Source organism: Myotis lucifugus, unplaced genomic scaffold (genome assembly GCF_000147115.1).
Source record: "Myotis lucifugus unplaced genomic scaffold, Myoluc2.0 scaffold_199, whole genome shotgun sequence".
Classification (NCBI taxonomy): domain Eukaryota; kingdom Metazoa; phylum Chordata; class Mammalia; order Chiroptera; family Vespertilionidae; genus Myotis; species Myotis lucifugus.
The window spans coordinates 339,896-367,728 of record NW_005871247.1 but is presented as its reverse complement, the minus strand read 5'-3'; the positions used below and the strand labels follow the sequence as shown (position 1 = coordinate 367,728).

At 42.4% G+C, this 27,833-nt stretch overlaps 1 protein-coding gene across 1 annotated transcript; it reads right to left on the bottom strand.

The window, feature by feature from the left end:
• Window positions 1-27,586, bottom strand: TEKT3 (tektin 3). The gene is made up of 7 exons (XM_006097369.1): window positions 27,008-27,586; window positions 24,269-24,352; window positions 17,917-17,987; window positions 14,395-14,538; window positions 11,655-11,877; window positions 8,778-8,932; window positions 1-217 (listed from the first exon to the last, which is right to left on the bottom strand). Exons 1-7 carry the CDS (start codon window positions 27,584-27,586, stop codon window positions 1-3), a joined length of 1,473 nt encoding a protein of 490 aa, XP_006097431.1.
• Window positions 27,587-27,833: the final 247 nt, after the last annotated feature.

Below are 27,833 nucleotides of genomic sequence, written 5' to 3'. Positions count from 1 at the left end.
CTAGCAGAAGCCCACCAGTCGGAGGGTGTTGGGGAAGCTCTTGCGCATTCCCATGCACTTCTCCTGGTCGATGTACAGAGAATTGGCTTTGACAGCCAGGTCGTGCTCCAGGGTGGCTTTGGTGTGGACCAGAGACTGCAGGGTGTCCTCGGCCTCCCTCAGGCGCTTCTGTAGGGTCTGGATGGTGTCATCCACCTCATACACCTCGTTGACAAGGCTGTGGGAGGAAGAAGCACCCGATTAGATTAGCAGAGGTTACATTCCCAACAGTGGTTATTAGCTGAATTAAGGATGTGTGTGGTCAGTGAATTCCTATTGGAGGTGTGGCTGCTGTGCTGGAGTCCCCAGAGGCACATGGGTCATACAGTCATCACAACTACTTCATATTGCAAGACTGCAAATAGGAAGCAAGACTGGTGTGGGGCTCTAGTATCTGGCCAGGGCCACACCCATTCATTACACCCAGAACCCCAAAGGCAAACTAGGCCTATGTTGGGGACAATAGCAAATTTTACACACACACACACACACACACACACACACACACACTAAACTGTTAAACATTTGATTTTTTAAATAATTACTAAAAATGGAAAAAAATAAAAGCTTAGCTGGATTTTCTTACATTTATTTTATCATTGGAATTATTTTTGTAGTTAGGAAGAGGGGGATAACCAACTAGATTCAGTGACTAGAATTCCGCCCGCTCTCGCCACACCCTGGTTGGGTAGAGAGAGGGATGGGTTAATGAACATGCCTCCAATTGTAATGCTCCTCTCCCACCAACAATGCCCCAAGATAATGCTTCAAGGTCCCAGAGTAAATATACTTGTAAATGTTGAAAACTTAATAGAACATGAAAATAATGTATAAAATCAGCTACATAAACTGTGAAACAAATTGCAGTTCCAATTAGGTTGTGATGATGAAAAAACATGACACATTTCTCATTAAAACAAAAAGGAAACTTCACAGAAAAATCTAGCATTTCCTCAAGTTCTATGAATTGATATTGTTTTAATTTTTATTTCTTTACTAGTGAACCTTTCCTAAATGTCTGTTGGTCATTTTGCATTTCTTCGGTGAATTCTCTCTCTGTCTTGTACTCCTTTTTCTACTGAGATATTTCTATTTATCTTATTCATTTGCAAAGAGCTTTTTCAGTATCAAGCACATTGATTTTTTTTGTCTGCTATGACTGTGGCAAATGTTTCCACAATTTGTTTTTTGCCTTTTAATTTTGTGATGTTTTTGTTATATGTAAGAGTTCAGTTTTTTGTTGTTTTTTTAAATATATATTTTATTGATTTCAGAGAGAAAGGGAGATAGATAGATAGATAGATAGATAGAAACATCAATGATGAGAGAGAATCATTGATTGGCTGCCTCCTGCATGCCCCACACCGGGGATCGAGCCCGCAAGCTGGGCATGTGCCTTGACTGGGAATTGAACCATGACCTCCTGGTTCATAGGTCAATGCTCAACCATTGAGACATACTGGCCAGGCAAGAGCTCAGTTTTTACTAAGCCAAATCTCTTTTTTCCTTTCTGATTTCTTCAACTGTGTTTAGTTAGAAAATATTTCTCTTCCTGAAGAGCAATTAAGAGCTCCTCTACCCACTGATTTGGCCAATAATATCCAAGGAAGATAACCATGTAGTCACTCAAGAGGAAAATAGGAAACAGATTATAAAAAGATAATCCTATGTAATAAAAGGCTAATATGCAAATTGACCGAACAGCAGAATGACTGGTTGCTATGATGCACATTGACCACCAGGAGGCAGATGCTTAACACAGGAGCTGCCCCCTGGTGGTCAGTGTGCTCCCACAGGGGGAGCGTCGCTCATCCAGAAGCTGGGCTCACGGCTGGCAAGTGCAGCGGCTGTGGCAGGAGCCTCTCCAGCCTCTGTGGCAGTGCTAAGGAGCAGCAAGCAGGCGGGTGGTAAGGAGCAAGGGGTTCTGGACTGCTAGAAAAAGCAGACTGGGCTGAGGACCCCCCTCACACTCCAGTGCATAAATATCATGCACTGGGCCTCTAGTAATAATAATAATAATAATAATAATAATAATGGCAACTCATTTACCAACTACTTTATTAGTATTATATGTATAATATAGTAAATATTAAATGCTACTATGTAGTAAATACATATTCTATCCTAAGTACTTTACATGATTAGACAATTTAATCCTAATAACAACACTCTGAAGTAGATACTGTGATTATCACCATTTTACAGATGAGGAAACTGAGGTACAAGGACCTCAGGTTTTGCATGAAATCCCCACCCACTGCTATTTTTTTAAAATATATTTTATTGATTTTTTACAGAGTGGAAGGGAGAGGGACAGAGTTAGAAACATCAATGAGAGAGAAACATTGATCAGCTGCCTCCTGCACACCCCCTACTGGGGATGTGCCCACAACCAAGGTACATACCCTTGACCGGAATCGAACCTGGGACCCTTCAGTCCGCAGGCCGACGCTCTATCCACTGAGCCAAACTGATTAGGGCCCCTCCCACTGCTATTAATTACCATGCTGCTTCCCTGCTTGACTCTGGTCAGTTGAAAACACAACTTCAAATTCACCAAATTTTAACCAGTTATTCAAAGTTAAGGTTTTCTTCCTTTTGGGGTTCATTTATCAGTGGACTGGCGGTACATGAGATTAATTAAAATATAGTAATATAAAGAGGGCAGTGACAATGAACAAAAGGGATGTGGACATCCCTAAAGACAAAAAAAGATTTTGTGATCATAGAAAAAATATTCAGACCATATTAAAATCATTATACCAAGGCAATTTAATAGCTTCCCAGAACTTTGCAACTGGAAAATCAATGTGAAAGGTCATGGAGCCTAGCTTCCTTGTTTTACAGATGAGGAAATTAGGCCCAGAGGACTGGTGAACTGCCTTTTAGGGGCCCTCGGCCACGTGTGTTTATAGCTGCACACAACAGGAAGCTAAGAGGAAGTGAGGACCCTCGGTGGCCATATGAAGAGCTAGGTCTCTGAGCTCCCTATGAGAAAAGGACAGAAGCAGAGACCGGAATATTGGCCTCGACACACTGGACCCCTTTTGGTGAGACCACCTCATTTCTACCTATAATCCCCAAAGTGTAGGGTTGCCCCATAATAAACAGGATGCCCAGTTAAATCTGAATTTCAGATGCACGTGTAATTTTTAATTATAAGTATTTCTTAATTGTGGTAAAATACACATAACAAACATTTTACCATCTTGAGTATTTTTAACTATGCGGCCATCACCACCATCTACTCACAGAGCCCTCCCCATCTTGAAAAATGGAAACTCTGCCTCCATTCAACACAAACTCCCCATTCTCCTCCTCCCACCCCTGGCCTCCACCTTCCTACCCTCTGTCTCTATGAATTGTAGGGACCTCATATGTGTGGAGTCATAGTGTTTGTCTTCTATGACTGGCTTACTTCACTTGGCATAGTGTCCTCGAGGTCAGTCCATGTGGTAGCAGGTGCCTGAATTCCCTTCCTTTTTAAGGCTGAATAATACTTAGTGTAAGTATTTTTACTTCGCATAAGTATTTATAGTTTATTGCATGCACTATTTGGGGTACATATACTGAAAAATTAATCATTATTTATCTGAAATTCAAATTTAACTGGCTGTCCTGTTTTAATTTGCAAAATCTGGCAACCTGCCACAGGGCCAGTATAATGTCAGGCCCCACGTGGGCTCTCACAGCCTGTTATGATTATTAAAATGGCACCAAAGTAACAATTTTTTTTCTACTCAAAATCCATCATGCATGCCTTTCCTACAGGGAGAAGTGTAATCTTATTTAAGGAGTTGCACAAATCACAGTTGTTGTTGAGGTTGGGGGTGAGAGGGTGGAGAGGCCAAGAGAGAGAGCCTCATTTTGTATTCTGTATAGATCTGTACTATTTGAATTTATTTTAAAATCAGAATAACCACACACACACACACACACACACACACACACACACACACACAACTTTTGGGAAAAAAGTAAGCAAGGTGAAAAGTGTGACATAAAAGTATAACGAAATAATTTCTTCACAGTGTTATGTTGTATTGAGTAGTAGAATATGACAAAATAAGAGGAAAAATATTAATGTCAAATAATACCATATGCTATAGCCAGATGACAAAATAGTATGCAAGCAATGTTTACAACAGCAACAGCAACCTTGTGCTTGCCATGGGGAAAGAAGCACAGTGCTGGTTGAGGGTCAGGATATTAAATCTACATGCAGAAAGATTCCAGTTTTGTTCTTGTGTTTGGTGGCAAATAGGACAAATAGCTAACATTGCTTATTCCTTGATGGCACAAAGAATTAAGGATGGTTTTTATTTCTTATTTCATTTTCTGATATTTCTATCATGAACTAATACTATTCTTAAATGCAGAAAGAAAACAATAAATATTTTTCAAAAAGAAAACACAATTTTGAGGGACTTGACCTCTCTTTGACCTTCAAAGAGGTTTCTGACATGACTCAGCTGACCTACACAACTGGGAGCACACCTCTCACTTGGACAGTGCAACCATCACACCATGACCCTTTCACAAACTCCCAGAGGGTCCCACCACACCCCTGTGCTGGGCTCACCCTTCCTGCTGGCCATGTTAGGATGAGGCTGGCCCAGGTCTACGCCGGGCATGGAGCAGGTGGGCCCCCAGCACCCAGGCCACCTGTGTGTCCCATGCCAGGCAATAGCCATGTCATCCTGAGGATGCTGAAACAAAACCTTCTGATGATCGTGACCCGCCCTCTTCCTCATAGCCCATCCCTCACTCATAGTCCTGTTATTCCGTCTCCCAGAGAACCTCACATGTGCCACAGAGTCCTCCCCTGTGCTCTGTTGGCATGCCCTGGAACGTGCCTGCTGTCCCTGACCTCAGCGCCTTCACCCTTCCCATCCCCTCAGCCCAGCACTTTACCTACCACGCACCAGCCCCATCTGCTAATGTGTGCCGTCCTCAAAGCCCAGAGGAACAGACTTCTTCTCACGTCCACAGTGTGGGTGTTCCAGGAGCACCAGCGCCCTGAGTCCATCTTGCTTGAGGCTGAATCCAGCAGCCCCTCTCACAGTTGACAGGCATGCAAAACATGCTTGTTGGATGAGGACCAACTTCAATGTACTAAGTTAGGAAGGTAATGGTGAGAGGTGGGGCACTACCAAGAGGTCCAAGTCTACAAGGTCTTTCAAGAACAAGAACCAGACCCCAAGTGATGGAGACTGTGCTGGAGGGAGCCTGGAGGGGCCTAGAGGGGGCCTGGAGGCGCCTGGAGGGGCCTGGAGGGGCCTGGAGGGGGCCTGGAGGGGCCTGGAGGGGGCTTGGAGGGGCTTGGAGGGGCCTGGAGGTTCAGCTTCCCATCCACCTGCAGGCAGCCTGAGAAGAGGAAGGACACTGCAAAACCCCCACCCCCTGGCCCCAGGCTCATAGAAGCTGCAACAAGCCATGAGAAATATCCACGCCACGCATCTTCTTTCATCTTAGACCCTCTGCCTGTTTTCTTACTCTCATTGGGGAGGGACAGAATGGAAACTTCAGTGTTAAGCTTCTCCCAGTCTGGGATTGCTAAACACAAAACCGGAGAACTGATAAAAAGCATGTTTTGTTGTTGTTTAGATCATGTTGGATTGAAACTAAGTCTTTTGTGAGGACCCCAGAGTATAAAATATCACCAGGAGAGAAGCAGGCCTTCCCGGAGGCTGCTGCACAGGCGGCGATGGGCTCCATGCCCAGGGCTGTGTATGGTCACACCGGGCCTGCTTCTCATCTCCACCGCCCCTGCGCCCTGCCTCTGCCTTCAAAAGGAACCGTGAACCCCAAGGAACAGGAAGATATATGAATATTTACTCCTCGAAGCCAAACAATAGTCTAGTGGAAGATCTAGCTGAGGGAACTTTTGAAAATATACACATTAAAATATCAGGGTTGTTTTTTTTAAGGAATTTAAGGCACATAGAAAGTAGGCAGTTAACACCCTGTGCCCCATTGCTGTGTGAACCCAGACAGCGGGAGGCCACCCTCCCTCCACCTGCGCCATCAGGGACACACTCCCTCCCTCACGCACACTTCACTCTGGTTCCTGTTCTTGCAGATCACAAAGAGCTGTCCTGCCGAAACCTCTCATAACTTTTGGGGAATTACAGAATTGAAAAACATTTGCATTCAAATACAAATAAAGCGACCGTAGTTAAAAAATGTATCAAGATTATTTAAGTGAAGTGGAGCCTGGTCTGGCCTGCCGCCAACGATGCCAAGAATGTTTACAATTACTTTTGAAAGAACCCATTTAGAACATTTTAAATGAAAATAAAGGTCTTGAAATGAAAACAGCAATTTTTCTCAGTCCTCACTCCTTTGAGTTTGTGGGCTTATTTTTTCTTCTACTGGCGGGCCAAAGGGCTGCTTTCAGAATGATCAGTGGAAGAGGAAAAATACTCCCCTCCCCCAATAATAATCCTAAATTCCGCTGTTGTTACTCTGGGGCCATATTTTTGGCAATGCTATTTTAACAAGAAATCTTTATGGAAACAAAAGCAGGTTTTGTCCTGAAGCCAGTGAAGGAGCAAGGGAAGTAGACATACTACAAAGTCGACAGGAAGTCAGGAAAAGCAGCTCTGTGTGGCTGTGAAGGAGGAAAAGAGTGAAAGCCATTCAGCGCCAGGGAGCCGCTGTGAATGCCCCGTTGTTTGTCAGGCCAGCCCACCACTCCAAACCCTTTAGGAGAGCGCCCGGCTTGTGCTCCTGTGCTTGTAGTCTGAATCTCACCGCCACGGGTGAGGACGCGGGAAAGCTTCTCAGAGCATGAAACCTCAGTTCGGCTTCTCTTAATCATATCTGCATGAAGCCACAATCTGTGCCCCAGCCCTAACTGGCCAGATGAGTGTGCTCTCCCGGAGCGCAGTCACTGTACACTGGCCATCGGGCACACCTGGCTTCTGGAGGGAGCGCAGCCTGCCCTAAATAATGGGCTCTGTACCAGAGGGGCTCCAGGGAACTCCCTTTGAGAAGCATGTAGTTGGCTGAACTCCTCTGTGGCTATGGCCTCAGACAACAGCTCCCCTGGGAGAAATGCAGTAATCTGTCTGCATACCTTCTCACACGTGCTGCTTAGCATCTGACACAGACCCCCAGGCTGTGTGTGCTGAGTGACAACCTCCTCCTTGGCTCTCGGCCTCATCCTCCTCTCATCCTCGTGAGAGAGATGAGGATGCAGTACTTGCGTTGCTGACTCACCCACACGGGCATTAAGGTCAGAGGAGGTCAGCTATGTGGCAGGGGAAGGTGAAAACAGCCCAGTGTGGAAGCTGGGGGAGCAGACGCAAACAGCTTGTTTGGATTCACACTGTGGCTCTCCTTGTACCACCAGGTGCCACATGCACCAAGTCACTCAACCCACTTCTGCCGCAGTTCCCTGATTTGTAACCTGAAGATAATGAATGAGGGGAGGTGAGTGCTCAGGACAGGGGCCAGCACAGAGTGAGATCACTGGTGGCGCAGCTGCTATTACTGCCTCCATCACCCTCTGTATTGTTACTTTCATCATCTTTGGCCCCACGAAGATCACTCTTTCCTTTCCCTCCAGACAACCCACAGTCTCTTTGGTGAAGCTTAGGGTCGTTTTACCCCTTGGATAAAGCCTGAGTGATGACATGGGAATTCTGTCCTGGGCCAGAGACGACGACGCATCTCTCCCCAGAAACAGCTCTGGACTTCAGGGCTCCCCCTCTGCTCCTGCAGTGGCTTCGCCTCTGCAAAGAAGCGTTTGTGACCAAAGAATAGCAACAATGAAATCCAGAGAGAAAAGGCAGAAGCAGGCATTTGGAAATTAGAAATAAAGCCAGAATTAAGGGGGAATACTGGATCCTGTCCAATCACTTACAAGCCCATCCTAAAAGGAGTCTTCAAAGTTAAAATGGTAATAAATACATGCAGTGTTTAGTAGATAAACGATGGTGTCAGATTCCTCTGGCCATGTGTGCGCGGGAGATGTATTGATGAAGACCAGCTGGTCTCAATTTCTACTGAGAACAGAACGAGCTGAAATGACCCTAAAACTCTTTAGGGGTCTTAGGGGATCATGAAAATGCTCTTAATGTCCAGAGCAGATGTATTAACCCCCAGAAGAGGCCAAAGAGAGCAAATGGGCAAGAGCAGAGAGAAGGGGTCAGTGGAATTGTGATGCAGGTCCCTTTTCTGACAAGTCTCAGGCACTTGGAATAAATACACAGCAAACCAACGCACTCTGCCATGCATAGCGAGGTATTCTGGATACTCCAGACAACTCCAGAAGCTGAGGAACCCCAAATCCACCTTGGCCTCTCTGAATGAGGCCAACTGTTTATCACTTTTTGTGTGTGTAATGTTGATATCTTTTCCTTTTTTTTAAAAAAAAAACTATGGTAAAATATACATACAGAATGTATCATCTCCATTACTTCTAAGTGCACAGTTCAGTGGCATTAAGTGCATTCACATGCTATGCGTCCAACCACCAACATCCATCTTAAGAACTTTTATCAAACTCCGTGAACTGAACTCCGTGAATCGAACTCTGTGGGCATTGGACACCAGCTCCCATTATCAATACTTAAAGAAGCCCCGGCAATGAGCATCACTCTCCTTTCTCATTAGGTGCCTTGTGTGTTCGCAGAGAGCGCTTTCCTGAAGAACACGGAGCCGGGCAGGCTGGTGCACTGTCCCAAAGGGCCCGGCTTTCCCCCTGCAGGGGTGCCCCTCTCCCCGCTCACCGCAGCTGGGCCATATCTCTGCAGAGCTCGATGTTCGGTCTCCTCGTCCGCTCATCCAGCCTGGTCTGGGCCACCTTCAGGAAGGCAGACTTGTCCTTGATGGCCTTCCGGATGGATTCTATGGTCATTTCGGTCTGGAAAATCTCCTGCAGTGTCTGGAGAGAGAGAAGCGAATGCCTGATGCCTAGCTGTGCGTGCCTCCCACCTGCTCTTCCTCCTGCCTGTCCATAGAGGGTGGCCCACCTGCCTCCTGGGATGGGGAGGTGGGTTCCCTGAGCACACCCGCCCCCTCCAGTCCCAGTCCCAGTCCCAGGGAGCCTGTGCTGGGCAGCTTTCTCTCTTCCTGCCCTGGAGAGCTGACTGCACACGTCTTCCTGACCCCCGATTTGGGGGACATCAGCCAGGGTGGTAATTTACGTCAAATATGCAAATGCTATAAATCAGAGCTATTTTTTCCCAGAAAACCAGTTTCTAATTTTTTTTTTTGTCTACATCACCAGTTGTAACTGAGAAAAGTAAGGCCGTGAGGTTTGAGTGGCCCTAACTTCCCTCCTCACCTCACTTGGTCCTCCCCTCTTCTCTTCTGCTCTCTCTGCTCACTAACCTCACAGGGATGTCTTCCTGCTGGTGGGGATTTGTCTTGAAGCAAATCGAGGTCAAGCTTCAGGGAGTCTCAGTTGCAAGGGAGTAGGGGGGCACTGGCAGTTTTGTAGTCCTGACTTTATAACCTTTATTCTTAAAGAGACACCCCCCCCACCACCACATAAATCTGGCCCTCTCCCTGGGTCTCCTCTGTGGAGTGAGCCCCCCTCTAAGTTCTGAGCACCCTCCCTCCTCCTCCAGTGCAGACCTCTGCACTCCCATTTCTCCACAGCCCCTCCCATCACTCTCCCACTTCCCCTGCCCATTCCTTCCTCCTGAGACACACCCAAGTATCACCCAATTCCTTTAAATCTGTCTGTCTACCACCACACTTGCCCAGGCCCAGTGGGTGCTGCCAGCAGGTGCTGTCTCCCCATGCTCACTGCCACGTGCTCACTCCCTGCCTGCACTTCCTGCTCACCCTACTCAGTGGCCGTGGAACTGTCTCTGGCCGAGCGGCCCTCATGAGACTGTGCCCTCAAAGCCATGGGCCTTTCTGATGGCCCCCTCCCCTTAAACCATCACCTGCCATAGTTTCTCTGGCCAACTGCTGTCCTAATTACTTGTCATTCTAACTCTCCCTGCTCACTTCCAGTGCAAGGTACTGTCCCCAGACTATCTTCTGCTACACCCTTTCTCCCGTCCCCTGCCGAGCTCTCACATAATCACATGGATTCAGCTTTGTGTACCCCAGGAACTCTTAAATCTGTCCCCTAATCTGTGACACCACCCCCCCCCCCACGCCCCAGCAACCTCTGCCCTGTCCCTGCACCAAGGCCCTGCTCCGGAGCTCCTGCCTCTCATCACTGTAGACAACTGCTGCTTCTGCTAAACACATTCTCTCTGTAGCTCCGAGGGCTTCATTCTGCTCCTTTCTGATGCAACTCATCATTTTCTATGTGCATGTCTTGTCTCACTGTGAGATACAAGATGTCAAGGTCGACATGTCATTCACGTGCTTATACCCTCAAGTGCCTGCCTTGAATGTAGCTTTGATAAGCTGAATTCTACCCTCTCCACCACCCTCCCCCAAATTCATTTGTTAAAGTCTAACCCCTAGTACCTCAGGATTTGACTGTATTTGGAGATGTGACTAAGTAAAAGTTCTAATCCAATGTGACTGGTGTCCTTATGAGAAGAAGAGATTAGGACACAGCCACATGCAGAGGGAAGACCGTGTGAGGACATGGGGAGAAGGAGGCCGGAGGAAACCACCTTACTGACACCTCGACCTCAGATTTCTAGCCTCCAGACTGTGAGACAACGAATCCCCGCTGTGTGAGCCCCTGGGCCTCTGATGCCTTGTTTGGCAGCCCCAGCAGACTAACACAGGAGTAAGTAAAGTTTGGGGCACTAAGGGACTCCATCGCATCAGTCTTCTAAAAGGCCTCCAAAGGCTTCTTACTGTCCCAAGGATACCTTTCCATAAATGTCTACAGTCTGGGGACAAAACTACATTTTATGCTCCATTCTGCCCTTCACAGTCGGTAGCACACTCTCTGACTCAATAAGTGTGTGTTGCCCGAAGAAAGCGCCCCGAGGAGGAAGGACACCTCACTGTATCCTGAGAACATGGGGCCCTCCAGGGGCTAACATCACTCCCAAGTGACATGACAGACTTGTAAGGTTCTTAAAGAAGGAACTGACAACAGATGCAGCATAACCCACAGACACAACAAAGGCTCCGAGGCTGACACCAAGCAAAGAAGAGCTCCTTGATTATCTTGAAACATGAATTCTGATGGAGCCTTTCATTTTATTGTCCTTGTAAAACTCGTATACTTAGAGCACTTAAAAAGCTCAATATCAGAAACACTTTGAACCACCTAATAATTTCCAGTGTTTGGTTTTGTATTCAAGAAAAAACAAGTGCCTGAAATAATTCAACAGAAAACATTCCTACCATATGTTCTAATAATAAGTTCACTTCCTAGTTACATACAGTGATTCATTAAGCTTTAATAATATTTTTGTTTCTGTTAAAAATACTAGGAAGAGCTTATTACATAGTGCATTCTTTGTGTTCCCAAAGCCAGTGGATTCCTATTTCCATCTTGACACCTGACTGCCTTGCTAAAATAAATGGTGCACTTTGTACTGTTTTTAATTTCTCTTCGTCTGTAGGGCCAGGAGGCTTGTGCCTCCTTGCCGCTCTCAGGGTGGTGAGTGCTCTGATCCCAGCGCCCCTGCAACGCCCATCAGCTCAGCCGAGGGCACCACCGGGGCTGGACTTACCTTTGCTAAATGAACCTGAATCTTGTTCTTAGCATCGGCAGTCTCAGCAATGCGATTAGTTAAGGCCAAGTTTACTTTGTTGAACTGATTCCACATCTCATTTGCAGTCACGACCAAGAGGTTTTGAATGTCGTCTCTTAGTTTGGCTGAGGCTGCTCGTTCACTCTGAGAGCGAAGAAGATTGTCGTCTGTGAATTTGGCCCACGACTCTGGCACTGAGACCCTGGACAAAGGAAGGAGAGCCAGACAATGGTGACAATGATGAACTGGCCATCGTCCATCCTGCTCAAGAGAACCCGTACACTGATCCTGGCGTGAGTGCCCGGAACGCAAACATCAGAGCAAAGCTTAATTTAAATTTTTCTTAATTGCTCCATATTTTACTGCTAGCCAATTTTCTATAAACCCAAACCACAAACTGACTCCTTTGCTAGTTTGGGGGAGAAAAAAAGGATTGGTGGAGTGTAAAGGTAGTAGGTTCATTACAAATGTGTCACACCGCTTAGTAAGCATATAAAAATATTCCACATCAGGAATAACCAAATAAGTAAGGAAAACAATGATATATTAATAAGCCTTTTGTCAAAAAGCAAAGAGTGAAGAGAATGATTTGCTGGTGAACTGTGGAGAGAAACTCATCTTCTGCAGGTAGGAATGCTGACCTGGTGCAACCACGGAGGAGGGTAAAAAGTCAATGAACACGAGATCCTTTCGAATGCATATAACCCAGAAAGGTCACTTATAGAAATATTTTTATGGAGATATAATTAACATATAATATTGTATTGGTTTTAGGCATGCAACATATTGATTTGATAATGTATATATAGCAAAATGATGGGCACACTGAGTATAGTTAATATCCACCACCATACACAATTACACATTTTTTCTTGTGATGAGAACTGAAGATTTGAAGTCTTAGCAACTTTCACATATACATACAGTATCAACTATGTCACCCTGTCCTACACGGCATCCCCAGAGCTGAAACTGCGGACACGTCATGTATGTCCGCAGGTCCCCGCACAGGGGCAATGCTAACCCTAACCGTCTGCCATTCCAAGGCGAATGTGTGCTGATCAAGCAAACAGTGTATAAACTTACCCCAAGGAAAATGTTCCCAAAGATGTATATGTGAGGGCCATTTTCAGCAATATTTATGCCAATCCCTGGAACCCTGGAAACAGCCTGATGCTTCAAGGTAAAACTGAGTGAATTATGGTACATTAAAAAAAAATAACCCTTATAGCATGCAAGCTCATGTTGCAGAAGAATATTTCCACAAACAATGTTTTGGATATATCATGAGCTGACTACTCAGGTATGCTACTCAAGCTGCGTGTATGAAATACCATTACTTAAAAGCATAACTCTATGTCCACCTGCATGGGAATGTATTTGAAGGACTGACGATTAATTGTTAACATTGGTATCTCTGGATAGTAGGTTCATGGGTGACATTTCTTTACTTGTTGGTGTGATAAGATATCAAACAAGACGCTTACTGTTGGCTAGAGGTTTTAGCTCAGGCTCCAGTGACCCTAAATGACACCCTATCTACTCCATACTCTGTCATTCTACAAGAGGTGCCTAAGAGTTCATGCTGTAAATAGACGCCCTGTACAGAGGGCTATGTGGTCAGAGTGAGTGGTTTCAGGCCAGCCCACCCACCCCTGGGGGAGCAGAGGAAGACACTTCCTGTTCACGTCCAGCCAAGGCAGAGGCGCTGCGGGGGTCCCCTTAGAACACAGAGTCTGAATCTGAGTCACAACCCTGAACCTAACAGTCAGCGCTGGTGCTGCTGCTCTACAGGGGCACTAAGAGAGGGGCTGCTTTGGGGTGACCAGCCCACAGGAGAGAACCCATTTGGGTAGGGGACATGAGTGTGGGAAAGAGAACAAGGGAACTATTAGGGTGATAGAAGTATTTTTTAAATATATCTTTATTGATTTCAGAGAGGAAGGGAGAGGGAGAGAGATAGAAACATCAATGATGAGAGAGAATCATCGACCAGCTGCCTCCTACATGCCCCCTACTGAGGATTGAGCCCACAGACCGGGCATGTGCCCTTGACCAGAATAGAACCTGGGACCCTTTAGTCCTAAGGCTGACACTCTATCCACTGAGCCAAACCAGCTAGGGCAATGGAAGTATTCTTCATCTAAACTATGGTCATGGTTACATAAAAATAGAAACCTGTCAAAATTCATCAAAATGTACACTTACACTGAATACATTGATTGTAGGTGAATTTCACCTCAATCGAGTTGACTATTTTCAAATGACTGGAAACAACCATGAACCCAAGATTGCATGCCAGGGCCCAGCAGAGCAACCACGGACAGACCACGTTCAACCATCAGTGGTAATAAAAATAACACCAGTAAGCTGTTTTCAACCCACACCCCACTGAGTCCCAGGCATCGGACACAGGCGGCACTTTCCTTTATGTTTAGCTGTGTTTTCTAGGCTTCCTACATCAGGAAGTGTTCCTTCCATAGGTAAGAATCTGAAGAACAAACATTGTTTTTCAAAAGAATACAGGTTGTAAGCGCCAAGGCCCGACTGCGAACACGCAGCAACTAGACTGGACACTTGTCCAGCAGGTCAGGGGTGGCCGTTCCCTTCCCACGCCTCCCCACGGCTCCCATTTTAACCTGTCAGCTGCATCACTTTGAAAGAAGAGAGAACACAGTAAATAACATCAAAATCATGAAGTGGTGTGTGCCCCACTTACGTCGCATCCACCCTCTCCACTCCGCGAAAGTAGCTGACGCCATCTGAGGTGTTTCGCAGGTGGTGGCACTTGTCGTCGATCCGGTGCGCCACCTGCTTGTCATGCAGGTCCTTCTCCAGCTCATGCTGGGACGCTCTGTTCGCTCTATAACACAGAGGAGGACACGGAGCTTCAAGTTCAGGGAGCAATTTCATAAGAGGGAGAGGAACTGCCCTCTGTGCTGAGACCCACCCACTACTGCTTCCCAGGTCTCTCCTTTTCCACACCATGTCCAACTTTTCCATTACAAGGAGCCTTCCCTGAACATGGCCAAGCATGTGACTAATTAGAACCCTGCCCTTCATGCCCCTCCCATGGCTAGGAGAGAAGATGTGCACATAGACAGGAGTCAAGTATCTGGAGCCCTAGGACTGGGGCCCATCTTAAAATACAAATTGTTCCAGAGAGGACCCTGGCTTAGAGGAACCTGTCCACACCTGCACTACCCTGTCTGTCTCCCTCCTCAACTTCTCCCCCAGCCCCCTTCCCCGCCGTCAAAATCAACCTCCAGGGCAGGAGTCAGTGCTTGGAAGAGTCGGATGGGTGGGTTCCCAGGCGGGTGTGCTTCAGCAGCCACCCTCTGTGGAGGAGGTGGTGGTGAGCTCTCAGATGGTGGTTTCCTGCCCTGCCAGCAGAAAGGAGGCCTGGTACTTACTACCAAAGGGCAGGCCCAGTGGGGACATTGGAGACTGGCAGCCATGTCTTCACTCACGGAGGAGTTCATTCAACACATAGCAACCAGTGCTACCACATGCCAGACACTGCTCTGCACGCCCAGAATGTGACAAAACATCTCCTCCTTGGAGGAGCCTGCATCCTGCTGGGAGGAGACAGGCGATGCTCATGACGAATAAGCAAGTCATGTGGTTTGTTAGCAGGAAAGTTGGCCAGGAGCATGAGTGGGGATGTTAAATGGGGCCATTGGGCAGGACTCCTGAGGAGGCGGCGTGTGAGCAAGGGCACGCTGCGGGAACCAGATCCAGCAGAGCCTCGGGACACCAGAGGCATCGGGCTTTCCTCCTGAGGAAGCGAGAGATCACGGACTTAAAATTCAGAGGAGCCTTCTGGTGCTGGGCTGGGAACAGCTGCAAGAGAGCAGGGAGACTCAGGAGCAGACGGGACAGTTACCGAGGTGAGATAGGGGTGGCTCGGACCGAGGGTAGATGAGTTTTAAATATGAGACCAAGAGAATCTCCTAGAAGACTGAACATCAGTGAGAATAAAGAGCTGAAGTTCAGTGATTGGAAGAGCAAATTCTATCAACAAGGGTGGGCTAGGCTGTGGGCAAGGAGCCCAGGACTGGACAGAATGCAGCTGACATGCTGAGCTTGGGTGTCCACTGAATATCCAAGTGCAGGAACCAAGTAGGCTGTTGGAATTTGGGAGAAAGTTCTAGACTAGTAAGAAAAATTTGGGAGTCACTAGCATATAGATAGTATTTGAAAAAGCGGAACAACTGGGTGATCCTAATCATTTCTGTATTCCAAAAATTAAGCTATCACTCAATAAAGCCTGCATGGAAGTGAATGGACTGGTTCTAGCTGCAGCATCCCTTCTACTGAGCCTGTGCCTTTGGGTAAGTCAGTTGACCTTTCAGATCTCTTTTTTGATTGTTATTTATGAAGTGGAACTGAGGGTAGCAGCATGTAAGTCACCTGCATTCTTTGAATTCTGCAACAGTACACATGTGCAAAGGACAAAAGACAACAAGGCATCTCCCCTTGCTACTCTGGGTTTGGCCTCTTCCCTTGGGTTGTTGGTTGAAACTCAAGGATTAGAAGGCCTTTCTCATTTGTTGTCCCAGACAAGGATGGCCCCCAGCTTTCCTCCCATGACCTGACCTCAGAATCTCTCCGGGTATCTAGAGCTAAGGAAAGTCCTGGAGGCAACACCCCACCAGCCTACTGATAGCCCATGATGGGAAATATTGGCTGCCATGTTGGTGCTCAATGGGATTCCATTTCCAGCTAAGATCCAAGCTGAGTGCTTCACTGCTCCGTTCCTTCTCCCAACACCTTGGATGGACCCAGCCCCGTGGCCATATCTGGGACTCAGGGCCCCAGATGCCGAGGAAGCCGTCACCGGAAGTGAGGTGGGCATCTCGCCCAGACCTTTAAAGGATCGCAAACAAGGAGGCCAAGCAAGTGCACACGCAGAAACAGAACTTCCCACACAGGCTGGACCAGGGCCACATGGGAACCGTCGGTAACGGAGATTGAGGAGAATGTGCTGTCCAGGGTGGCACAATCTGGGTCAAGAAGAGCAAAGGATGCAGAAGACGGCAGCAGGTTGTAGATTATGAAAGAAAATGGGGACTAGGAACTGGACCAGGAGAAAACCACAGAAGCAATTCTTTGAACCTCACTAAACTGTGATTCTGAATTCCTAGGGAGCAGAACCCATAAGTTAATATTGGAACGCTACTGTCCGGTATCTATAGCTTAAGTAAATTGTATAATTAAACAAACCACAAGCAACGAGTCATCCTTAGTTAATATCATCCCTAGCGTCACCAATTTCCGCATCAGACTCTTTCTAGTAAGAGTTCAAGAGATATCTCAGGCACCTGAACCTCCCCCACCTTCACAGCTATCTTGGTGGGCAGGCTGGGCAAGCTAAGTAAGAAGTACCAGCATGGCTACAAAGCTTACTGCTCTGAGGATGTCACACAGAATCCTTGATAACATTAGTATACGCAGAATCCAACTGCTTTCTGTGGCCATAACCAAATGGACACTGGTCTGCCTATTCATGTTAGGCAGCAGCCCCAGCCAGCACTTTCTGTGTTGACAGCTATTATCACTACGCAAGCCCCTCCTCTGATTATTATCTCCTTTCTCACATCTGCTACTACCTACCATTGCAGAGAAGAGAGGAATGCGTGTTCTGGTAAAGAATAAGGTGGAAGGACAGTTACAATGCAGTGATGAATGAATGTTGAGATATAATGAATGTTGATTAGAAAGTCCTTCATTCCAATATTAATTATTATTCAATTGCTATGCAATGGTCGTAATGAGTATTGAGATGGTGTGATCAGAGAAGGAGCATTTCTGCCAGGAAATCAGGGAAGGCCATGTCCTTAAGGAGGTAGAGGAAGTAAACATGAAAGTGAACCACAGTTCACCTCTCTTCCGACTGTTGGGCTGCACACCCACAAGTCACTCTCTCATCAAAGAGTAATAGTCTTTGAGTTCAAAGAAATCTTAGCCATACTCCAAGTTAAGACAGAAATACTTGCTATGAAATCTCAAATTATTTTTTAAATAAAATGTAAAGCAAGTATTCCAAGTACTCATTTTAATCTCTACATAAAAACATGTGTGAGCACGTATGTGTGTGTTTGTGTTTCCATACATAAGAAATTCTCATATAAGAAGTTAAGAGAAATCTGAATGGGAGGCATAGAAGTACAGTTTCACAAAAGGTCTTACACGGTATGAGAGGCAATAGGTTTTACACTGTATGAGGTAAAGCTCTTACGCAAGTTGGGCCACGGCCTTATCCAAATGCAGCTTCATCCTTTCTTGACAACACAGAATATTATCAACTTCCTACTCAATTGAAAAACACACACATTAATGTTTTTGTTATTGAGCATTGCATTCAAAGTCAATGATGTAACAAAACATCAGTGAAGGAACATTTTGTTTCTGGTTAAACAAGTAAACAACTTTATATCCACTTATTTACACATATGCCCCGATAACATTGTGATCTAAATATCAGACTGAAATTCATTATTCATAGGGCTGTAGAAAATCATACTATGGAACAAGTTGGGACAGGGATAAGATTTCAAGTTTTTTTACATCTCTGGTTGTATACAAACAAAATTCTGGTGATGTGCAAAGTGAATATTAACTATTCTTCCAAGACAGTGCATCAGGGAGGGGGAAGGCAGTCAAAAGGCGGCTTGTCTCTAGCCATGATGTGGCCTCCAACATGCCCAGCTCTTTGGTCCAAAGAGGCTGCCTTTCCTCCCCACTGGCCCACCTGAGCCCCGCAGCCCCACCCCACTGCTCTGCTTGACCTCACATGTGGGGTTTTGATGCTGCTATTATGTATACACTATATATAACAGCTGTTGTATCAGAGTTTTTAAAACAACCATTTGGTTTCCTCTGATATTCACATTAGAAGATCTAGGAACTCAAAATAGTACCAACATGCTATTTAAAAAGTGCACAAAATTGTTACATCTTTTTCAAGTGAAAAGTGATCATATTATACACACTGTTTTGTGGTTTGCTTTTTAATTTTAAACTTGAACATTTCCCCATGACATTAAACAATGCTGTGAACAACAACTTCAATAAATATTTAGACATCGCCAAAGGGTAGCCTTTTTTCCAGGTTTTGACAAGTACAGCCAAATTGCCTTTCAGAAAAGCTGTGCCATTTACAACCATAAGTGGGTGTGTGCTTCCTCAGCTCCCACACCAAGTAGCCATTATGACTCCTCTTAATCTCTGCCAATGTGATAGGACCCCCCCAAAAGTACACCTGTCCAAATGTGTGGGTTAATGCTATGACTATGCATTGGTTCACCATTTGGCTTTTCTTTTGTGCTTGTCCACTTTTTCCGTTGTTTTTAAAATTAACTTATGTGTTCTTATATGTAAAAGTAAACCTTTTATATATATATATATATATATATATATATATATATATATATATATGTGTGTGTGTGTGTGTGTGTGTGTGTGTGTGTGTGTTTTACAGTTTGGCCTTTGCCTTTATATTTTGTGCATGGTGTTTTTGATATGTGAACATTTATGATTTCTATGATGATAAATTATCAAATAATTAAATAGCTCCTTTTCATTTCTGCCTTGCTAATTTGGTTATAAAGTCCTTCAACTCCAATGTTAATTATTACTCAACTATATAGTCTTATCTTTTATTGCTTAATTATGTAACATAAAAATATTGACTATCCTTAGAGTTATTTCAGTGATTACTCTCTGATTCTTTAATATCCTAAATTAATGAAGTAAATGAAAAACTAAATTCCTAACACATCTTATCAAGGTTCCTCTGCCCTTACAGGTAGCAAAGATTTCTTACATTCTCACAGCAGCCTGTGCATCAGTCTCAGTTTTCAGTGTTGGTGGTCTTCCTCTTTATGGCTGTGTGTGTGTGTGTGTGTGTGTGTGTGTGTGTGTGTAGCTATATCATTGAGGTGGGTGTTGGCAAAAGATGCACAGAGTAATGCTTTAAAAAAACACGTAAAACCCAAAACCCTAATGAGCTTTTATACTCTGCATATGGCGGGCATTCCTGGGACTTTTAGTGAAAAAAAAATACTTTTAATGAGACTCTTATTATAAAAAATACTTCAACAATAATTTTTATATATGGCCCTGGCCGGTTTGGCTCAGTGGATAGAGCATCGGCCTGAAGACTGAAGGGTCCCATGTTCGATTCCGGTCAAGGGCATGTGCCTTGGTTGCGGGCATATCCCCAGTGGGAAGTGTGCAGGAGGCAGCTGATCAATGTTTCTCTCTCATCGATGTTTCTGACTCTCTGTCCCTCTCCCTTCCTCTCTGTAAAAAATCAATAAAATATATTAAAAAATAATTTTTATATATGAATTTAAATAATTTCAGAGAGTTGGAGGCAGGAAGGTCTAAATGTCTAAAACCAAAAACCATGGAGACTGTCCCCAGTGTTAATTTACTCATTAATCTTCACTCAAAGGTTCATTTTGCTTTAAAGTCCAAGAAGTTAGCTAGATCTAGGAGTTCCATTGATATAATGTCCTGATCAGTTCCCCCAGAGAAGCCACTTTGTAAGAATTTGGTGAAGACCACTGACTGAAAGAATCAACAGAATTCGTGAGAAAATATTTCATTCTACTCACATTTTTCAAAAGCAAGCCTTTTAAAGCTATTTCCTACTTTTTTTATAATATTAACTTAGTTATTTAAAAAACTGAGGCCTGTTTTGGTAAAAATAAGGTATGCTAATATCATTTCCTTGAGTAGGCTACAAGATACAGTCACTGCTTGAACTAATTGGCCAGGGCGAAGGCACCCTCAGTTGATGAACCACTAGTCTAATCATAGACTCTGGTGTTTTGAGGTCAATCAGTGTCTGGTACTGACCTGGAAAATATTTGCCTCTAAAGCAGTGCTTCTTGTTGTTGTTTAAAAAACAAAAAGTTTTATTGAGATATTGTTCACATACAACAGAATTCATGTACAATTCAATGGTTTTTATTCACAGAGTTGCATAACTATCACTAGAATCAATTTTTAAAACATGTTCATTACCCACTGAAGAAACAGCATACCCCTCAGCTGTTATCCCCAATTTCCAATCCCTAAGCCACCTTCTCCTGGGCAGACACTAATCTACTGTCAGTCTCTGTCAATTTCCCTAATCTGGACATTTCATATCAATGGAATCATGCAGTATGTGGTCCTTGGCCACAGGCTTCTTTCACTCAGCAGAGTTTGTTCAAGGATCATTCATGTAGTAGAATGCAGCAGTTCTTTATTCCTTTTTATGGCTGAATAGCATTCTGTTGCATGGAGAGACCACGTTTTATCATTCATCAGTTGATGGGCATTTAGCTGTTTCTAAATGGTTGTGATGAATAATGCTGCTATGAACATTCATGTACATGCTTTTGTGTGGCCACATACTTCCTTTTTTCTTGGGTAAATACAAAGGCATAGAATTATTGAATCAGATGATAAGTCTGTTTAACCATCTCCCAAATCAGTTACTTCATTTTACATCTCCACCAGCATTGTATGAGGGTTCTAATTTCCCCACATTCTCATCAACACTTGCTATTTTTTTGGGGGGGTATTTTTTAGTTTAGCCATCCTAATGGGTGTGAAGTGATATTTCATTGTGATTTTATTTGAATTTCCCTGATGACTAATATTGCTGAGCATTTTTTTTCTTATGCTTATTAGCCATTTTTATACCCTCTTTGGAGTTTTGGAGAACTCACTATTCAGACTCTTTGCCCACTTTTGAACTAGGTTTTTTGTTTGTTTGTTTTTGTTTTCAGTTGTAAGAGTTTTCTTTTTTTCTTCTAGATACAAGTCCCTTATCAGATGTATGATTTGCAAAGAATGTCTTCTCTCATTCTGTGCAATCTTTCCATTTTGTTGATGATGTTCTTTGAATCATCAAAATTTTTCCTTTTGATGATGTCCAAGTGTATCTATTTGTTTCTTATATTGTTTGTGCTTTTGGTATAATATTTAAGAAACTACTGCCTATTCCAAAGTCATAAATATTTATGGCTATGTTTTCTTCTTAGATTTTTACAGTTTTAGCTCTTACATTTATGTCTTTCATCCATTTTGACTCAAATTTTTTGTATGGTGTGAGGTAGGGGGCCAACTTCGGTTCTTTGTATGTAAATAAATCCAACTATCTAAGCACCGTTTGTTGAAGAAAATAGCCCTTTCCCATTTGAATAAACTTGGCACCCAGCTGAAGATTAATTAATCATAAATGTGTGCTTATTTCTGGATTCTCAAATGCTATTCCATTTATCTATATGTCTATCCTTGTATTGTAGTATTGTAGTAAGTTTTGAAATCAAGAAGTGTAAGTCCTCCAACTTTCTTCTTTTTCAATATTATTTTGACTATTCTGCATCCTTTGAAGTTTGATGTAAATTTTAGGATGTGCTTGCCAATTCTTACAAAGAAATCAGCTGGGGATTTTGAAAGGAATTGTGTTGAATCTATGGATCATTTTAGGAAGTACTACCATCTTAACACTATTTAAGTCTTCCAATATATGAACATAATATGATAATTTATTTAGATATTAACTTCTATTGATACTATTTTGTAGTTTTAAAAAAGTGCTTCTTAACTCTGGATGCTAATTAAAATTATTTGGGGAGTATTTTTAAATATCAATGCCTAGTCCCCACTCCAGATTTGAATCAGAATTTCTGGAAGTTGGACCTAATCACTGATATTTTAAAAGCCTTCACAGGGTGCAGTTTTGAGAGCTAGAATTATGGAAACACTAAAGTAGCCAAGTTTCAAATGAAATCTCTTAGAAATGTTTTAGTGTGTTTGTGGGCAAACTCATGAAGTCAAACTGTTAGAAGTGGCTTATAATTTACTGCATCTCAGTGACAACAAGGCATCTGCAGATTTCACATTTATCAGCTATGAAGGAGGAAAGGATGATTTAGAACAATGTTAGGGAGAATGAAGTGGAAAAGAGAGAGGTGAGAAACAAATCAGAGGAAAAATGTACAGGAGCTGGGAACTGATTACAGAGATGATGGGAGTCAGCAAGACATGCCATGGTAATGGGAGAACCTTGGTACCATTAATAGAAAGCAGATAGAAGAAAAGCTCACTTTTAGGCTTGATGAATGTAAACCAAAAATTGAGTCACCAATGTAAATATGTTACCAATGTAAATATGTTTGACAGGTACTTAGGGATATAAAACTAATGCTTAATAGAGGATATGGCTAAGAAGAGAGAGAGAGAAAGAGAGAGAGATTAGGAAGGACCCAGGCATATAATGGCTAATCTTAAGAAATGGCAGACATCTGTGCTAGCAAGTCTAGTAAATGAAGTTCAGTATGACTTAGAAGTAAGCCATATTGAATTGGTGGAAGGTGGAAGAGAGCATAGTGGGAGAATCAAATGGGAGTGCAGATATAACAATAAGATTCTGATGGCAATTTGGCTATATACCAAAAGCTTTCCAAATGCTTATACCCTTTGACACACCAGTTACATTTTTTGAAATGTATTCTAAGGAAATAATAAAAATACATGTAGTTATCAATAATATATTTGTACACTGCAATGTTATTAAAATATAAGAAGAACAAAATAATAATAATAATAATAATAATAATAATAGAGGGAAACAACCTAACTATTAAAAAAGAGAAGATTGTTTTTTCAAAAAAATGATAATGGATCATGATGTAACCATTAAAATCATGTATTAAAGCATATATAATGATGTGTGGAAATAATAACCAATACAAAATTTTAAATGAATAAAGCACTATTGGGGTTAGGGATGTAAATCAGCAGAACACAGAGAATTCTTAGGGCAGTGAAAATACTTTGTATGATTCCATAATGGAGGATGCATGTCATTGTACATTTGTCCAAACCCATAGGATCTACACCACCAAGAGTGAGCCCTATGGGTAAACTACAGACTTTGGGTGAAGATGATGTATCCATGTAGGTTCATCATTTATAACAAATGTACCATTCTGGTAGGGGGTATTGGTAACTGAGGCTGCTATACATGTGTGACTACAGGGATTATATGTACCTTCCTCTCAATTTTGCTGTGAACCTAAAACTGCTCTAAAAATGATCTTTTTTAAAACAGTGCTGCCTTCCCACATGTATATTTAATAATCACCATTGAGCACTGATCTAGAAAAAAATCACTAATCAAATTCATATATACTGTATATTTCTAATCCTGAAGACATGTCTGTGTGTCTTCATATATACTGTATATTTCTAATCCTGAAGACATGTCTGTGTGTCTTTAAGTTGGGTGGTATCTATCTAAGTGTTTAATAAAAAGAAAGCTTAAATGCCCCCAAATTAATAGTGATTTCTGTGTAAGTCAGATCCAGGTGATTTTTATCTTTCTTTATCCTTTTCTGTATCTTTCAAATTCTCTAAATAAATATCTATTACTTTTCTAGCCTAAAAAGGTTGTTTTCTAAATGCTATAAACACTTGATGTTATAATTTCTTATTTATAAGTGGCTATATGTAACATCACTTTTGTTTGAACATTAAATGCATGTTGGCAGCTAAGTTTCTAGTTGAAGCATTTCCCCCATATTTACCGTCAGCAGCTCTGCTTCTACTTCATCGTGAACTAGGTCGATGCCCATTCTCTTCTCTCGATGAAACAGACATTCTCGAGCTACCTGCAGATACACAGATTAGAAAAACCTCTAACACAAACTGACTAACACCAGTGACCTGAGTGTCTAATGACCTGCTTCTAACACAAGTCAACAAACACTCCCAATACCAACTTTTCCAGCCATTTTGTTGGAAATGTAGGTGAAACCAACCATGACAACTACTAGTAAGTAAATCCCTTGTTCTAGATAGAAGGTAAAGAGTTAGCTCTTCAATTGTGGTTTGAAATTTTTCCTAATTTGGAGAGTTGACAAAATGAAGCAGATAGTATCAACTTGATCTCCACAAATTAGCACCTGAGAAAATTACTTGGTGTTAATGTCTTCTACAGAAATACTTTAATAACCTGAGTCTTCCAGGTATTATTTATATTATCTCCAAATAATATCTATAAGAAGAGTAAGGGGAAAAAAAACAAATGATTGTCTTTAAAGACAACAAAATATTTGTGTAGCCCAAATCCAAGCGATTATTTTTAAAAAGGCAATTATAAAAATAAAATTGTCTTATCCATTAAAGAGAAAAATACAGACAAATAGAAGATGATTTAGCCATACTCCTATCACTGTTTTGTTTGTTTGTTTTTAACAAAACAGAGATTATAGTGTCCTTATAATTTTATATTATGCTTTTTAGGGTTGACATTAAATGATAGGCCCTATTTGTAAAATAATCTTTGAGACAAAGTATATTAATGGCACCAATGGAAAATAGTTTAGATTGCTAACAATAAATTAAGTATGAGAGAACATTATGTAATACTTTTTCAAAGACTATTTCATATTATGTGGTGACTTTATAATGTTAAATTTAAAATTTTTTAAATATAATAGTATGAACATTATAATCCAGATATAATATCATTGAACAAAATCTTTGAGTGAATCTTTAATTTTTTAATAGTGCAATTTACATCTGATAGATGATGATTAATGAGTTGACAGGAACTCTGATTATTTTAACGTGTATTACTAAATCACTTTCCAGGAAGTTTCTTCTTTCCACAGTCCTACCAGCAATATATGAAAGTGTCCACTTTCTGAACTTTGCCAATCAGAGACGTTATCAATATTTTTGTTAATTTTATAGGCCAAAAATGGTTCCTTCATTGATTTAATTAGCATTTTTATGAAGTTTTAACATTTTTTCATGAGTTGACAATCTATATCTTCTCTTTTGAGAGGGATCAGTTTACATGACTAACTAATTTTAATCAGGGCCTTCTGATACTATGTTGATAATAAATAATCAAAAACTTCTGGGCAAAAATTGAAGAAAAAATTCAATTCAAGTGAGAACCATCTCACTGAAAGTAGTCATCTCTGAAAGGAGCACTTTTCAGGATAATTCAAAGTAAGTGAGGTTGGATGTAGCAGGGTGTAGAATAGACCAGAAATCCTCACACTGAGTGGAGCACAGAGAAAGTATGGAAGGGCTTCTAATCCCTCAAAATGATTCATGATGAGTTACTTTAAAATTACATAGTTAATGTCTATCAACCTCTCTTAAAATTTCTGGTGGGTTGCATGTATTTGTATTTGCTTGTTTTTAATGGGGAGGGGGCACAAAAAGAGTAACAGTGTGTAGGGTCTCCAACAAACTCTTCAACCCACTAGACATCAGCTCCTTGATCCTCTAAACTCTGCCACTACAGATGTAACAATAAACTATGGCAAATAAGTCACACAAATATGAAGAAAAATGGTATGAGCTTTGCTCACACACACACACACACACACACACACACACACACAGAATATCTTCTTTTAGTGATGGTGTATAGAATGAGGTTGGAGTGCCCTCACACACTCAGAAGGTTGGAGGCAATTTGAGTCCACTCAGAAGCCGGGTCAGAGGCAAGTAACCAACTGCAATGTGGCCTCCATGACCACAACCGGCTTAACTTCAGTCCCATTTCTCTATTCAACCAAACTATTCCATCTCCTAAGAAGATCTCGTTTGGCCCGACTGGTGTGGCTTCATGGTTGAGCGTCAACCTATGAACCAGAAGGTCACGCTTCAATTCCTGGTCAGGGCACATGCCTGGGTTGTAGGCTTGATCCCCAGTAGGGGACATGAAGGAGGCAGCCGATCAATGATTCTCTCTCATCATTGATGTTTCTATCTCTCCCTTTCCCTTTCTCTCTGAAATCAATTATATCATATATATATATATATATATATATATATATATATATATATATATATATGGAAAGTCTCATTTGATCACTTCCTTGTGCCAAGAAATGGAATTATACTGTATACACAGGCATTTCACAACCCAGACTAAACAAATAGTTGGTTTTATGGGTGTATTTTTCCCCAAAATGTTGTTTATGTTAATCCAGGGACATCAATGACCAAGATGAAAATTTCATCTTCCCATCTCTTAAATATATTGTATGTTCCAAGGTGTCTCTTTAATTAGCCCCATTTGCTTTGCATTCAGAATTCTTTCTGCTTATATGATTGTTCTGTATAATGTGTAAAAATAGCAATTGTTTTAACATTACTGGCACCAGTTACAAATTTATTGATAGGGGCTGACTTCTACAGGTGAAATAAAACCCAATTCAACCAATAAATAACCTCAGAAATTCAACCAGTGAATTATAATCATAACAACGGAGTCATTAATCATTAGGTCTTATATTTACCTGAAGAGGGGCTTCCGTCTCCATCAAAGCCCTCTCCAATTTTTTCTTAACGTCAGTTAGTTCATTTGTCTCTCCAATCATTGAATCCAGCTCATGAATTATTTCAGATTTCCAAAATCCTATGTCATTGACTCGTTCTCCCAAATTTTGAGTGGAATCTGCCTGGGTTTTTCTTGTTTGTTGATATTTGTCTTGAATCAAGCGAGATGTATCTACTCTTAGACTCTCTGAATTACGTCGGGAAGTGTTGGATTCTTGATAGTTGGTTAAATTGGACCTATACCAATCATCAGGAGTGTACCGCGTGAAGAGAGTGGTTCTATTGGAAACAAAGGGGAGCATGGTGCTCTCGGACACCTTCTGAGATCTGGTGCAGTAGGGGCCCAAGGTTGGTGAGTCAGCAGCTACTTTGTAGTATGTGCTTGGTCTCCAAGGAAGACTCAAGCTATGGGTCATATTGGAGTGGGGGAAGCGGTCCCTATAGCTTGATGTCACGGAACCGATCGCTGGTAGAAAGTTGGTTGGTGTTGGTTTAGGATGGGCATAAGTTGCTGTTAAAGTTGAACCTAAAAACTCCATGATGCTCAAACACTACTTGTAAATCTCTCCTGTTTAAAAGGGGGGGAAAGGTAAAAATAGACAGTCACATAATTTAATCTTCGGTGAAAATTTACAAATAAAAGGCCACATCTGACTTAGTAGCAGTGCTCCCTAATACATATTTGTTTTGCTCTGATACCCACCTTTACCAGTGATAATATATTCCAATATTTTTTCATTTCTATGTTGCCAAATATATTAAAAATCACATTTTTAGATTGGCTAT

Coding starts and splice junctions, on each gene's coding strand:
- TEKT3 (XM_006097369.1), bottom strand. CDS start 27,586: ATGGAGTTTTTAGGTTCAACTTTAACAGCAACTTATGCCCATCCTAAA. Junction 14,539..17,916: donor AAGGCCGTGGCCCAACTTGC/GTAAGAGCTTTA, acceptor TCTGTGTTATAG/AGCGAACAGAGCGTCCCAGC. Junction 218..8,777: donor AGAGATATGGCCCAGCTGCG/GTGAGCGGGGAG, acceptor TTCCTCCCACAG/CCTTGTCAACGAGGTGTATG.